Raw genomic sequence first — 16,667 nt, 5'->3', positions numbered from 1 at the left:
CTTTCCCTTTATCTCAAACAGAAACTCTGTACCCATTAAACAATAACTCTCCATTCACATTTTCCCCCACACCTTGGTAATCTTTATTATTTCTGTCTCTACAAATTTGCCTATTAGAGGTGCTTCATATAAATGGAATCATAAATTTGTCTTTTTGCCTCTAGCTTATTTCATTTGGCATAATGTTTTCAAGATTTGTCCATGTTGCAGCTTGTAACAGAACCAGAATTTCGTTCATTTTTTGAGGCCGAATAATACTCTATTTTATGTGTATACCATATTTTGTTTATCCATTCATCTGTTGATGGACATTTGGGTTGTTTCTCTTGTCTATTTTGAGGAATGCGTCTATGAACACGTGTGTACAAATATCTCTTTGAGTCCCTGCTTTCAAAACTTTTGTGTATATATCTAGGACCAGAATTGCTGGATCATATGGTAATTTTATGTTTAAGGTTTTGAGGCACTGCCAATCTGTTTTTCTCAATAGTTGCTTTTTAAAGCCATGTTATTCTCTGCTCCAGAATCTGTACATTGTGATCCTCCCATTGGGGTTTACCACAAGCTCCACACAGTGTTTTTTTTCCCACCACTAACACTTATAACACTCTTGAGTCTATTGGGTAATACGGCCCAAGAGTCAGAGCTATTTGTATTCATCCTGGGCTTACTTTTGAGCCTTTTCATTCTCTACAATTCACTAAAATTGCAGCCTTTTGTATCACCTAGTTTACAGGTTGAAGCAATATCCCAGGTGTGAAATATGCTATCTTTAGAACATAAAGAGGCCTACCAAGTGTGGGCTTCTTACTTCTTATAGGTGGGAAATACAAGCAATAATTTGTCTTTTATTTTTATTTCCCAGCATATTCCTGATTGATGAATGCTTAAAATTTTTACTGATGTAGCCAGCTGCTGAATCTTTATAGCATTTATTTCTTATCCTCTAGAGTGCATATGTCTTCCTGAGGCCTTCAGTGTACTAACCATTGCTTGCTCATCCTGCCTGATTAATATCATCAATTAGTGGAACAATATGACATTCTGCAGGATGTCCAGGCTGTCCACATCTCTTTTTAGATGACATAAAGCTCAAGAGTTAACATAGCCTTGATACAAAACTGTAAATATATATTGTTGTCCATTCCATGTGAGTGTAAACTATTTATAATCCTTTTTTCTGACAGGAATAGAAAAGAATGTGTTTACTAAATCAATGACTATATACCATGTATCGGAGAGGCCACATTAAACTCTTCTAGAAAAGTAGCACCTCTAGAATGGCAGGTACAATTGGGGTTACTACTTGGTTCAGTCTGTGTCACATTCTTTTATCCTGTAGAATCCATCTGGTTTCTGCAGGCATCAGACTGGTAAACTAAATGGAATTATGAAGGAGATACCACCCCTGCCTCCTTAACATCTTTAAGGGTGGCAATAATTTCCACCATTGCCTCTCTATGGTATTATTTTTTTAATAACCATATTAAAACAATGGTAGGCAATTTCAGAGACTTTGACCTGGCCTTTCCCATTGAAGTTCTTATCCTATAGGCCAAGGATGCAATGTGGTTGAACTACTAAGCATGTCAAATGCAATTATATACTTGGGAATCAGGAAAATAACTACTAGGGGAGGGGTGAGGGTCCTAGTGGACTCCAGTAAACTGAACCTTGGTCAGAATTCCATATTCCATTTATTACATAGCCCTCATATACCCTTACTCTAATGAAAGAGGAGCATGAATATGCTTTAGGTTTCTGGATATCTATATCAATCAGACCCTGTGTCCAACAATTCTAAAAATGTTTGATTATTCCTCTCTCCCTAGTCTAAATTACCTAAGCAAATGGTTTCAGTTCCCTTTCGAGAAGGACCAGTATTAAATACTTTCCATGATTTTACAGAGCTTCCTCTTTATTCAGTGAGTTCTATGCCTGAAAGCTGTCTCAGGTCTGGAAATGACAAGGAATCATGACTTTTTACTGAGGCAGCTACCCTCAATCTTCTGGTCATCTATCCTTGACTTCTTATAATACAAACTGATGGACCTAGTTGGTTGCCCATATATTTTGCCCCTGGAGATACTATATAATACTAACCGTCTTCATAACTCTTTGAGAATCATCTCTGCTCCTCTGCCTACTACTGCCTCTAGTTATGCTGTGATATGCTAACTGGCAAAGGGAAGGACAATAGCCCATTTAGAGCCATGAGGAGAAGGGGAAAGGGCAAACCTAAATATTCTCCCCTACTTCATCTCCCACTCATGGTATTCAGCTCTCTTCTGCTCAGGGTTGCAGTTTTCCCTCACTGGGATCTTTCACCCCAAGGATTTCTCACAATATTTGCTAGTTCGATAGATCCAAACTAGGTTGCAGCTCTGTGCTAATTTGCCATCTCATCAGGAACCAGATGAACCAGTGTTTAAATATAGGCATTGTGACTCCAGAGACCATGCCTTTAGGCATAATGCTATGTACAGTTTTCTGAACTTTTTGATTTCTTCTTACATATGTTTTACTACTTTCCATGTTTATGTTTTTGCATGATTACAGTTTACACCTAGGATTTTGGACCAATTTATTCCCTCTACTTCCAAGACTCTTTAAAACATTGTAAAAACTATTATCCCCTAATAGAGACGTCCAAGGATTCCCTATTCTATTTTTTCTTGTGACCCTTCAACACTTATGTATGATATTAATTTATTGATAACACTCCTCTATAAATGATTTTTAGTTTGTTCCATGTGCATGTCTGCTCTTGGTTCAAATAGACTAAAAATTTCTGGCTTCCCCTTTTTTCTTCTCTAAGGTAATAGAAGGTGATAAATAACTGACATTGACAAGCTAAGATACAATATCATTAATATGACATGGGGAAAAACTTACGTTGTCCAAAGACTCCATTTTTACTCATGAATTCAAAGAACGCATCAAGAATTCTGCAGAGAGTTGTAACAATTGTTATGTCCTGTACAGGAAATGGCTGAAATTTCTGATGCTTCTTTATAAACTGTAGTCCATTTGTGATGCTAATTTTAATCATGGATTCAAGACAATCCACTTCTGATTTGTTCATAATTTTAGAAGTTTTCAAAAGCCATGACTTAACATAAGGCTCCCATCCCAGATCAACAGGATTCTAACAATAAAAAGCAAAAGATAATTTAATGTAAATAAGTAAAATTACAGCATTCACTTACTATTGCTTTATTTCACACTGCTCCCTGCCAAATATGGTTTAGAATCCTCATTCATTAAAAGGCAAGTGATCAAAAACAGCTTAAAGAATTACCCTTCTCTAAAATAATTTGTGATTTTAAACCATGATCTTATACAACAACAAGCAATTGGAGTGTTATGTGTACGGAGCTGTGTTGAGGCTATGTGCATGTGGTGAGAGGAACTGCTTGAACAGAAAATCAGCACTATAATTAGTTTAGTGGTTACACTGAGCTAAGGAGATTAGAACACAGGTATATGCAAAAGACCCTGAATAGCCAAAGCAATCTTGAGAAGGAAAGACGGAGTTGGTGGAATTAGGCTTCCTGACTTCAAACTATACTACAAGGCCACAGTGATCAAGACAGTATGGTACGGGCACAAAAATAGAAAGGTAGATCAATGGAACAGAATAGAGAACTCAGAGGTAAACCCAAGCACATATGGGCACCTTATCTTCCACAAAGGAGGCAAGAATATACAATGGAAAAAAGACAGCCTCTTCAATAAGGGGTGCTGGGAAAACTGGATAGTAATATGTAAAAGAATGAAATTAGAACACTTCCTAACACCATACACAAAAATAAACTCCAAATGGATTAAAGACCTACATGTAAGGCCAGACACTATACAACTCCTAGAGGAAAACATAGGCAGAACACTCTATGACATACATCAAAGCAAGATCCTTTTTGACCCACCTCCTAGAATCATGGAAATAAAAGCAAGAATAAACAAATGGGACCTCATGAAACTTAAAAGCTTTTGCACGGTGAAAGAAACCACAAACAAGACAAGAAAACAACCCTCAGAATGGGAGAAAATACTTGCCAATGAAGCAATGGACAAAAGATTAATTTCCAAAATATACAAGCAGCTCATGCAGCTTAGTACCAAAAAAGCAAATAACCCAATCCACAAATGGGCAGGAGACCTAAATAGACATTTCTCCAAAGAAAACATGTAGATGGCTAACAAACACATGAAAAGATGCTCAACATCACTAATCATTAGAGAAATGCAGGTCAAAGCCACCATGAGGTATCACCTCAAACTGGTCAGAATGGCCATCATCAAAAATCTAGAAACAATAAATATTAGAGAGGGTGTGGAGAAAAGGGAAATCCCCTGCACTGTTGGTGGGAATGTAAGGTGGTACAGCCACTATGGCAAACAGTTTGGAGGTTCCTTAAAAAACTAAAAATGGAACTACCACATGACCCAGTAATCCCACTACTGGGCATATACCCAGAGAAAACCATAATCCAAAAAGAAACATATACCATAATGTTAATTGCAGCACTATTTACAATAACCAGGACATGGAAGCAACTTAAATGCTCATCAACAGATGAATGGATAAAGAAGTGGCACATATATACAATGGAATATTACTCAGTCATAAAAAGGAATGAAATGGAGTTATATGTAATGAGGTAGATAGACCTAGAGACTGTCATACAGAGCGAAGTAAGCCAGAAAGAGAAAAACAAATACTGTATGCTAACTCATATATACAGAATCTAAAATAATGGCACTGATGAACCCAGTGACAAGTTAAGAATAAGGATGCAGATGCAGAGAATGGACTAGAGGACATGGGGTTGGGGGCGCGGGCGAAGGGGAAGCTGGGACGAAGTGAGAGAGTAGCATAGACATATATATACACTACCAACTATAAAACAGATAGCTAGTGGGAAGTTGCTGTATAACAAAGGGAAATCAACTCCATGATGGGTAATGCCTTAGAGGGCCAGGACAGGGAGGGTGGGAGGGAGTCGCGGGAGGTAGGCAATATGGGTATATATGTATGAATATAGCTGATTCACTTTGGTGTACCTCGAAAACTGGTATGAGTGTAAAGTAAATATATTCCAATAAAGAGCTTTAAAAAAAAAACTGGTACAAGAGTGTAAAGTAATTATATTCCAATAAAGAGCTTAAATATATATATATATATATATATATATATATAAAGAATTCTTTTAAAAAAAAAGAATATAGGGATAACCATGGCTAATAATTACTTTTGTGTGTAAGGGGACACTCATTCTTTGTTGTATTTTCTACTTCCTCACCACTGCCTTGGTAATGCATTTCGTAAGTTCTAAAAGTCATGGAGTGGATGTGAAAAGCCTTCAGGGCAATCTTTCCTTTATCGGAAAAATAATTCTTATCAGCAACTTAACCTCTTGAAGCACTACCTACTCCTGGCTGTGGAACACACTGTCATTCCAACTCCTGAGTGGTATTAATAACAGTAGTGACTATATTCATGTTCACTTCTGAGTCAGGAGGCTTTAGGGGACAAAACTTCCTAATACTAGGATCGCCCTGCTGAATCCAGAGGTAACAAAGTAAACATAAAAATGCTGTAGACAATGACTAAAGAATACATTTTCTTTGCTAAGAAATTTGTTTTAGAAAACTTACCATATAGACCATTGCACATCGGCTGACAATAGCAGGACTAGCTTGAGAGAGACTGTCCACTTCAAAAATCACTCTTATTTTACTAGTCAAAGCTATTCTCTCGCTGTTTGCTAGGCACAACATCTTAGTGTCATCCAGCATAGAGTTTAGATTTTCTACCCAAAAGTTATCCACTGGACCATCTAAGATAATCCACTGCCAATCAAAGTCTGGAGAGAAAAATATTTTTAATGTAATGGAGAATAATTTCAGTCTCCTCTCATGACAATCTTGCAAATTTTCTATTTTATTTAGAAAATACTTTCTAATTAAGATGAAAAATGATATCCTAGAAAACACTAGTGTGAATGTGTTTATATGAGTCTCTTACATCTATGAATTATGAACACTCATAACACATACTTAATAATGCTTTAAACATTGTTTTGATATCCTTAGATTGCTGAATTGTATAATTAACCCTTAAAATTTGAATAAAAGCAGGATCCATGAATTTATTTTTTCCATGACAATATGGTTAATGTTTCTCCCTTCAACTCAGGAACATTTTTTGCATATGCTGCCTCCAGAAAATAAGAAAGGGAAATAAGATGCCCTTTGAAGAAAGAATCAAATAGACAGATGTTAGAGTATTTCACATGGGAAACTCATTTTCTTCTCTCTCCACATTCTATACCCACCACATTGTTCCACAGTATTAGAAAATCTATTGATCAAGATACGGGAGGTATGGATGGATCACTATGGACATAGAAAATAGTCAACTGCCTGAAAGACATAAAAGCATCCCAGTAGAACAGGAGAGTAGAGCTAAATTCCAGATAGTCTGCCTTCCGCTGAAATACCTGCCCAAGGTATTGGGGAATGTCTCAAAACCCTATGAAAGAAATATTATGCCCAATCACTGTACTCTCCCACATTGAATATCGAGGGTGACACAAAAAATTCAGGAATCCTAAAAAAGTAGACACAATAGCAGAGGTCTCTTTCAAAATTGGTAACATAAATATACTACTGGTGGATGTGTTCATATGAGGTTCAACATGGAGTAGAGACAGCAAAGGTCGGGCCTGCTGCAGTAGACTGTCGGCTCTTTTGGAGCAGGGACCTTTTCATATACACTCTCTGTTCCCATGGCACATAACAAAGTGCATATAATGGGTATGCAATTCATTTTAGATGAATATACTTGGGTTGTATGATTTGGCCTGGGAACATTTAGATTGTCTGAAGTCCCATTTCAGAGGTAATAAATACTATTGTAGGTTGCCACTGCTACTTCTAACCCCATATTTATTTCTACCTTTAATATCTACTCAGTTCTTGTGAGATGTTAATGGTCATTTATAAACTGAAAAGGCTATGAAAGTGCTAGTATTTATACACATAATTATATATGTATATACTGTAATATGTGGTAATATATGCAAATTTTAAATGAACACATGAGGAAAAAATACATAGTACAAGAGCAAAATATCACTAATCAAAAATGTTTTTAAAGATATAAATAGAGCTCATGTTGGTTCGGTTTTTCTTCTATGTTAATCAATCATCTTTACTGAATTTATTAAGAACACTTACTCTGACTTTCTGGAATTTTAATATCTTTCTCCACCTCCTTCTCAAAAACATAATGATCAGTATCTGCTGTATCAGAGGAATCAAGTCTGAAAACCTAAAATATGTAATCAATAATGTTTAAATTATTATTCGATCACAACTTTCCAACGCAAATGGTCTATATGTCAATATGCTTTCTCGAGTCGTAAAAATATAAATGGGTTGCTGAAAAGACCAACATGTAACCAGCACAATATAATGGAACTGAGTTGTGACTATAGGTCATTTTCTTTCAGGAAATTCTTTATAGTTTAGTTTTTTTTTTCATAAAGATAGTATACACTTATATAAGATTTAAATAATACAGCAAAGCACAGAGAAGAAATGAAAAAGTTCTCTGAACTTCCACTACCTATAAAAAAAAAATCCACAGTTGACATTTTGGTGTATATTTTTCCCAGACCTCCCTTCATGATAGAGTTTTTAAATTTCAGGGTACATGAGAATTACCTGCAGGATTTGTTAAATTCTAACATCTCATCCTTGGAGATTCTGACTGAATAAGTTTGAGATTGAGCCCATGAGTTTCCATTTTTAATATGCTCCCGAGGTGATTCAGATGAGGGCTGTTCTCACAAAAATCTCTGAGAAATTCTGATCTTCATTACCTGGGGGGTCTTGATTATTTATCTCCCTAGTGAGGCTGAGCAATATATCCTCAGTTGACTGGCACTGGCTTCTTTTACCACCAAGAGCAGGGGAAGAGAAGACCAAACACTAGAGCTATGCTGGGGGCACAGTGTGGGCTCTAAAGAGAGAGACCAAACATTGGTATGAGCACCATGTTTCAACCAGGGCCTAGCGATGCAACAAATAGTAGTCAGGTGCTTCTAGTTCCCAAGCCTCATTGGGAAGAAAAATAAGTCCAAGGCTATTTCCAATTATTTTTCCTATTAGAAAAGTCTGCAATTATCATCCCTATAGATAAGTCATTATGCTCTACTCCGTTTTTTATTCTAGACAGATTTTTTAAAATGTAAAATTGTGGGTCAAACATTATATGTTTTAATCTTTAATAAATTCTACTAAATTTCCTTCTGAAAGTTTGTGGCAATAATACTCTACCAATGAGATGTAAGAATGTTTGTTTCTTCACATCTTTCTTAACACCAAATGTTTTAGCTGCTAATATTCTTAAGTATTGAAAATTTGATGAGAAAAAATATGGTGTCTGTCAATATACTTTTTTTTTGTCTAATAATGAGGCTGAACATTTTTTTCATTATGTCTATTGGTAATTTTTATTTCTTCTATCAATTTTCTACTCATAGCCTTTCCTCATTTCCTTATCAGTTGTTTAATCATTTCTTATTCATGTTTGAAGTTCTTTTTTTATATCAGGAATATTAACTCATTGCTTATAATATATGCTGTAAATATCTTCTTCCAGACCATGGTTTGTTTTAATGTTGTTTGTTGCAACTATTGGAAAAATATTTTCTTATTTATATTTGCAGTCAAATGCTTCTAGCTTTTGATTTATAATTTTTGGGTTCCAATCTTAATTAAAGATTTACTAACTCTGAAAATAGGTCCCTAAATGTTATTATATCTTTTATTTTTACATTTAGATTAATTCATTCATCTGGAATTTTATTTCTGAGTAAGGAATGAGGTAAAAGTTCTTTCTATGTTTTCACATAGGAAAATGGCAAATTATATAAACAGTGGATTAAATAAAGAATGCTTTTCCTGCTGATTAGAAATATTACTTCAGTTGTATATTAAATTCCTATATATGTTTGAATATGTTTCTATTTATTTCCATTTCTCTTTTAGTTCCATTTCTGTGTTACTGCCTTACTGGTTTTTTTTTTTTTTTCTTTTTTTCAGGACTTGAATGCAATCTTTCTTTTCCTTTCTTATACCATACACAAAAATTAACTCAAAATAGATCAAAGACCTAAATATAAAAGTGGGAATTATAAAAATCTTAGAATAAAACAGGAGAAATTCTTCGTGACTTTGAGTTATGCAAAGTTTTCTTAAGATATGATACCAAAATGACAAGTGACAAAAGAAAAAGTAGATTGGACTTTTTAACAGTTAAAACCTTTTTGTGTTTCAAAGGATACTATCAAGAAAGTGAAAAGATAACTCATAGAATGGAAGAAAATCCTTGCAAATCATATAAGGGATTTTATAAGGGACTTGTATGCAGAATATACTTTTAACAATTCTTAAAACTCACTAATTAAAAGATAAATAACTCAATTAGATAATAGGTAATGGATATGAATAGGCATTTCTCCAAAGAAGATCCACAAATGGCCAATAAGCATAAGGAAAGATGCTCAAAATTGTTAGCCATTAGGAAAATACAGATAGTAAAAAGTGTTGATGAGGATGTGGAAAAAAATTGAACGATGCAACTCCTTTGGAAAAGAGTTTGGCAGTTTATCAAAATGTTAAACAAAAGGGACCATAAGATCCAGTAATTCTACTATGAGATCTATACCCAAGAGAAATGAAAGCCCATGTCCACACAAAAACCTGCATACGAATGTTCACTGCAACATTATTCATAAGAATCAAAAAGTGAAAACAAACATTTGTCTATCAACTGATTGACAAACAAAATGTGATGTATCCAAACAATGGAATATTATTCAGAAATAAAAAGAAACAAATCCTGATACATGATACATAATCTTGAAAACATTACACTAAATGAAAGAAGCCAGTCACAAAAGACTATATATGATTAAATTTATATGAAATTTCCAGAATAGGGAAATCTATAGAGACAGAAAGTAGACTAATGATTCTGTGGGCTGGGGGAAGGGTGGAAAGGGTGGAGTTTGGGAATAAGGGAGTCAATACTAAAGATTATGAAGTTTATTTTTGGGGTGATGAAAATGTTCCAAAGTTAGGTCATGGTGATGGTCACAAAACTCTGTGAATATACTAAAAACCATTGAACTATACATTTTGAATAGTGGAATTTTATGGTATGTAAGTTAAATCTCAATAAAACTGTTTTTAATAAAACTTGATTGTATTTTTACTAAAATTATGTTGACTCTGTAGCTCAATTTAGGAAAAAATATTATCTCTACTATGATGAATATTTGAATTCAAAGTCACCGCTACTGTGAAGAATAGAGGTGTTTTAATCTGTCACAGTAAAATAATAATATACTTAGTGAAAGTTAGATGTTGAGGAAATGTGAGTAGTTAATTATGTTGATGCTTTCATCAAAAAGCAAGGTGGTGGTGATTTCAAGTAATTATTTAAAATTGAAAAGTGAAATAATGCCATCATAAGTATATTTATACTTGAAAGAGAACACAAGAAGAATTAACAATAAAATAATAATGTTATCTGCCAAAATCAAATAGTAGGAAGAGCAAAAACAGAGCTGGAGGAAGCAAAAGTATACTAATTTCATCATAATATACATGATAAAGTGTCAATAGATACCATATAAATGGAGGATCAATAACAGTATGCAATATCATATCTATAAAAGTAATACATAGAAGAAAAAATAGACTATTAATCTTCCAAATTATCAGAAAGAACACACAAATAAACCAAAGAAAAGAAAAAATAAACTGGATAATTTAAATATAATTATAATGATGGTAATAAGCTCAAACATATGTTATAAATAATAAATGTAAATATACTAAGCTTGCCTATAGAAAGAAAAATATTTGGTACCAAATAGATCATGTATATGACAGATATTTCTAAAAAAATTACTTAGGTTGTAGGATAATAAGTAAAGCCATACCAGGTGGGTAAAAAATAAAAATAAAAAATAAAAAACAAAGTAAGGATGATAATCAGGGGGGATAAAACATTATATGAGATAAACAATAGGACTTTTACATGAGAAAGGTTGAAAATTACATATTGCCAATATATTAGGTAATAAAGTAAGTCTTAAAATATTCTAAAAATAAGAGAAACATCAGAGACACTATTCTCTAATCACAATGCAATAAAACTATAACTTAAGGGATCGAGTGGCCAAGATGGCAGAGTAGGAAGACCCTGAGCTCACCTCCTCCTGTACGCTCACCAAAATTACAGCTATTTAAAGATAAACTATCTATGAGAATGAACTGAAGACTAGAAGAAAACATTTTCCACAACTAAAGATATAAGGAAAGAGCCACAGTGAGATGGTCAGAAAAGATGGAGAGGCAGTATAGTGAAGACCCACACCCCTAGGCAGGTGGCCCACAAAGGGGAGGATAATCAGAATTTCAGAGGTTCTTTTCAAGGAGTGAGGGGTCTGAGCCCCACATCAGACTCCCCAGCCTGGGGGGTCTGCACCAGGAAAAGGATCACCCAAAACATCTTGCTTTGAAGGACAACAGTGTTTGCATACAGGAGAGCCAGAGACTGTCAGAAACAAACACTTCACTCTTAAGGGGCACACACAAAATTTCACACATTTTGAAACCCAGCACACAGGCAATAATTTGAAAGAAGCCTGGTTCAGAGGCACATGATGATCTTGTAGAGTGTCCCACAGAGGCAAGAGGCAACTGGGACTCCCCCAGGGACATAGATGCTGGCAGCAGCCATTTGGGGCAGTCCATTCTACCACTAGTCACTGGTGCTGGCAAGCTCCATTTTAGGATCTTCCCACTAGCTTATTAGCAACAGGGGCTTATTCATCGATCAGCTAGTCAGCAACAGCCCCTTGGATCCCACAGACAGCTGTGCCAAGACCCAGCCCTGTCCACCAACAGCTGACAGCTTCCACACAAGGCAGGGCTTAACAGCTAACTTGGCTGGAAGCCAGCCCCACCTACCAGGGGCACCCACAGTAGTTGATTCCATCAAAACAGAAGGGCCTATGCAGCTGACATAGGGGGAATCCCTAGGGCACATAGTTCTGGTGACCAGAGGGAAGCGTGCTGCTAGGCCCCTTAGGATGTCACCTGCATACAGCCACTTCTCCAAGATCGGGAATGTAACCAAGCTACTTAATATACAGAAATAAACACAGAGAATTAGGCAAAATGAGGAAACAGAGGAATATGTTCCAAATGAAGGAAGAAGACAAAACCTCAGGAAAAGAACTAAACAAAGTGGAGATAAGCAATCTACCTGATAAAAAGTTCAAGATTATGAACGTAACGATGTTCAAAGAATTTGGGACAAGAATGGATGAACACAGTAGAAGTTTAACAAAGTTAGAAAATACAAAGAAAAACAAAGACAGCTGAAGAATATAATAACTGAAATAAAAAATACACTAGGAGGAATCAAAAGTAGATTAGATGATACAGATGATCCATTCGGATCAGCAAACTGGAAGACAGAGTAGCAGAAATCACCCAAGAGAAACAGAAAAAATAAATTTAAAAAGTAAGAACAGTTTAAAAAACGTCTCTTAGTTTAAGAGACTACCAACATTCTCATTATAGCAGTCCCAGAAGGAGAAGAGAGAGTAAAGGGCAGAGAAGTTATATGAAGAAATTATAGCCAAAAAGTCCCTAACTGGAGAAAGAAAACAGACATTCAAGTCCAGGAAGCACAAAAATTCTCAAACAAGTTTGATCCAAACAGATCCACACTGATGCATTGTAATTAAAATGCCAAAGATTAAAGATAATTTTAAAAGCAGTGAGGGAAAAGCAGCTAGTTATGTACAAGGAAACTCCCATAAGACTACCATTTAGCTTTTCAGCAGAAACTTTTTAGGCCAGAAGGGAGTGGCATGATATATTTAAAGTGATGAAAGGCAAAACCTACAACCAAGAATACTTACATGGCAAGGCCCTCAATCAGCTTTGAAGAGAGATAAAGTGTTTTACAGATAAGCAAGCACTAAGAGAGTTCAGCACCACTGAATGATCTTTAGAAGAATGTTAAAAGGACTTCTTTAAGTGGAAAAGAAAAGACCACAACTAGAAATACGAAAATTATGAAAGGAAAAATCTCCTTGGTAAAGGCAAACATACAGTAAAGGTAGTAGTAGATCAGCCACTTATAAAGCTAGTAGGAAGGTTAAAAGACAAAAGTGGTGAGATTATCTATATTTACAATAAGTAGTTAAGGTATACCAGAACAAAAAATTGTAAAATATGATAGCAAAAACATTAAACATGGGGGAGCAGTAAAAATGCAGGGTTGTCAGACTGCATTCAAAGTGAAGAGATCATCAACTTAAAATAACCATAGATATATATATTGTTATATATGAACCTCATGGAAACCACAAACAAAAAACCTATAATAGATACAAACACACAAAAGAGAAAGAGTACATACAACACAAATGTAACACTAAAGATAGTCATCAAATCACAAGGGAACAGAGCAAAAGATGAAGAACTACAAAAACAACCAGAAAACAATTTATAAAATGGTGATAAACACATACCTATCAATAAGTACTTTAAATGAAATTGGACTAAATGCTCCAATCAAAGACACAGTGGATGAATGAATTAAAAAAAAAGTTCCATATATATGTTGCCTATAAGAGACTCACTTCAGATCTAAAGACACATGCATAGACTAAAAGTGAGGGAATGGAAAAAGTTATTCCATGCAAATGGAAACAGAAAGAAAGCTGGGGTGGTAATACTTATTTTAGACAAAATGAACATTAAAACAAAGACTGTAACAAGAGACAAAAAAGGACACTACATGATGATAAAGGGATTAATCCAATAAGAAGATATGACAATTGTAAATATATATGCATCCAACATAGGAGCACCTAAAATATGTAGAGCAAATAATAATATATGCAAACAGAGAAACTGACAGTAAACAATAATAGGAGACTGACATTCCACTTACATCAATGGGCAGATCATTCAGACAGAAAATCAATAAGAACACTGGCTTTAAATGATACATTATCCCAATGGACTTAATAGATACATATAGAATATTTCATCCCAAAACAGCAGAATTTGCATTCTTTTCAAGTGTACATGAAACTTTATCCAGTATAGATCACATTTAGGCCACAAAACAAGTAACAATAAATTTAAGAAGATTTAAATCATATACAGCATCTTTCATGACAACAACAGTGGGAAGGAGATGAATTATTCAATTGTGTCAGAATAATTTTCCATTTGGAAAAAAATTAAGTTAAACATTTATACCAAAATAAATTATACACACAGGAAAATGTAAAAAGATTTATTATATGTTTGTTATTAAGCAACCATTGATATACTAGAATAATCTTAGACTAGGGAAGACGTTACTGAAAAGTTAGAATCTACAAAAGAATATATTGATAAACTTATTTTCATTGATTGTGGAAAATAAGTATAGCACAGAGGACAAATACATTTTTAATACTTTTAAACAGCATTCTCATATCAATGTAAAAATAGCAAAATACAATAAAAATTTTATTTCCTTAGGATAAATTATCAGAAATAGATTTCTAAATCAAAAGAAATGTCAAGTTAAAAATATAAATATGTATTTCCAAAACTATCCCCAGACATGTATCAATTTCTCTTTCACAACTCTATAATTTTGGAATATTAGTTTTCTATTTCAAAAAACTTTCTGCTAATCTGTTTGGTTTCAAATATCTTTTTATACAACTAAAGTTATTACACTTTAGTATAGGGTAAATGTAGTACAGAGTAAATGAAATTCACTACTAATCTCTACTTATTACTAATGAGAATATAAGTTTCCAGGTTTTTTGCCATTTGTATTTATTTCTTTGATGAATTTTGTATTAAATACTTTATACTTTTCTACTGAAGTATTTTTGTACCTCATTAATTTGTAAGGTATATTGGTGGTGCTGGCATCACTAGATTATCCTCTACCTACATTTAATCCACTTTGTGTTCCTTTAAAAGCAAGTATCTTTAACTTCATTTTATCATTTACTAATCATTTTAAAACACAATAGTATATGAACTAAATGGGAATGTAAATTGGTACAGCTACTATGGAGAACAGTGTGAAGGTTCCTTAAAAAACTAAAAATAGAACTACCATATGACCCAGCAATCCCACTCCTGGGCATATACCTGGAGAAAACCATAATTCAAAAAGATACATGCACCCCAATGTTCATTGCAGCACTATTTATAATGTTGGAAGCAACCTAAATGTCCATCAACAGAGGAATGGATAAAGAAGATGTGGTACATATATACAATGGAATATTACTCAGCCACAAAAAGGAATGAAATAGTGCCATTTGTAGAGACATGGATGGACCTAGAGTCTGTGATACAGAGTGAATTAAGTCAGATAAACAAATATTGTATAATATTGCTTATATGTAGAATCTAGAAAAATGGTACAGATGAACTTATTTGCAAAGCAGAAATGGAGACACAGATGTAGAGAATAAACTTATGGATACCAAGGAGGAAAGGCAGGTGTGTGTGTGTGTGCGCGCGCATGTGTATGTGTGGAATGAATTGGGAGATTGGGATTGACATATGAGTGTCAGTCAAAAATTATCCGCACTCTGTAGAATTTACAGAAGTTGTTTTTTTTTTCCACTGCACAATAAATCAGTTTATTACAGATTAAAACAAATCATTTTTTCATTACTTGTATTAATGGGATGCAAACAAATTCTGGATACTTTTAAATGCCAAATAACCACAAAATTACTTATCTTTGATAGTATACTGGGTTTTATAATTACACAGGATATAAATGGTGTAAAATATTGTTATCAATAATATACCTCAAACAAAACAATGAGGCCACACTGTAATGATTCACTAGATTGTGCTCAGTAGACATTTATTGAAAAGTGAATTTTATCTATTTTTCTCCCCAATCACCCAGTACAATTTTTGCCCATAGTAAGGGCTCAGTAAATTTTTGCTGAATATACTGACTAGGAAGGAGGTGAGAAGAGATGGACCCTCTTAGCTGGATGTCAAGTATTATAATGGGAATTTACGTGGGAGAGTGTTTAAGGAAGATGTAAACCGCATGTGGCATACAAGTAAGGAAACTCAGATGCCAATGAGGCAAACCATTAAGCAGAAAACACTGGCTGGCAATGGACTAAACAAAGGCAAGCAGTGCCAATAGCGAAAACAGATCTGACTTTAAGAGATAACCAAGTTTATATTGGACCATACCTTTTCTCACCCAATTCAGTTTGAGACAGACCAATAGAGGCACTGTAAGAGACTATGGCTGTCTTCCTTGATATTCAGACATCCTAGTTTCCAATAATTTAACATGGACCTATTACCCATGAGTCAATATAAACCTATTCAGATTTAGGGATTAGTTTGCACAAGTACAAAGTTGAATTTCCTTTTATTTGTCCTAAAATGCTTACTTTCAAACTTGAAGGGACTTCAATTATTCCATGTAGTTTCGATAACATTATCCACACTCTGTAGAATTTACAGAAGTTTTAATATAACTGGAGTGTGGATAATTTTAATCA

At 34.4% G+C, this 16,667-nt stretch overlaps 1 protein-coding gene across 1 annotated transcript in view; it reads right to left on the bottom strand.

Annotated features, from left to right (window-relative positions):
- Nucleotides 1–16,667, bottom strand: part of DNAH14 (dynein axonemal heavy chain 14) — a 537,201-nt gene that overhangs the window by 250,648 nt on the left and 269,886 nt on the right. Inside the window, exons 38-40 of the mRNA XM_057727198.1 lie at nucleotides 7,246–7,339; nucleotides 5,662–5,870; nucleotides 2,896–3,148 (exon numbers count right to left, since the gene is read on the bottom strand). Of these exons, the coding sequence (XP_057583181.1) occupies nucleotides 2,896–3,148; nucleotides 5,662–5,870; nucleotides 7,246–7,339 (556 nt within the window). The remainder of the gene's footprint in view (nucleotides 1–2,895; nucleotides 3,149–5,661; nucleotides 5,871–7,245; nucleotides 7,340–16,667) is intronic.

The sequence above is a fragment of the Hippopotamus amphibius genome, chromosome 3 (assembly GCF_030028045.1).
Source record: "Hippopotamus amphibius kiboko isolate mHipAmp2 chromosome 3, mHipAmp2.hap2, whole genome shotgun sequence".
Taxonomy (NCBI): Eukaryota; Metazoa; Chordata; class Mammalia; order Artiodactyla; family Hippopotamidae; genus Hippopotamus; species Hippopotamus amphibius.
The sequence above is the reverse complement of the archived record's forward strand: the minus strand, read 5'-3'. Positions and strand labels throughout refer to the sequence as shown.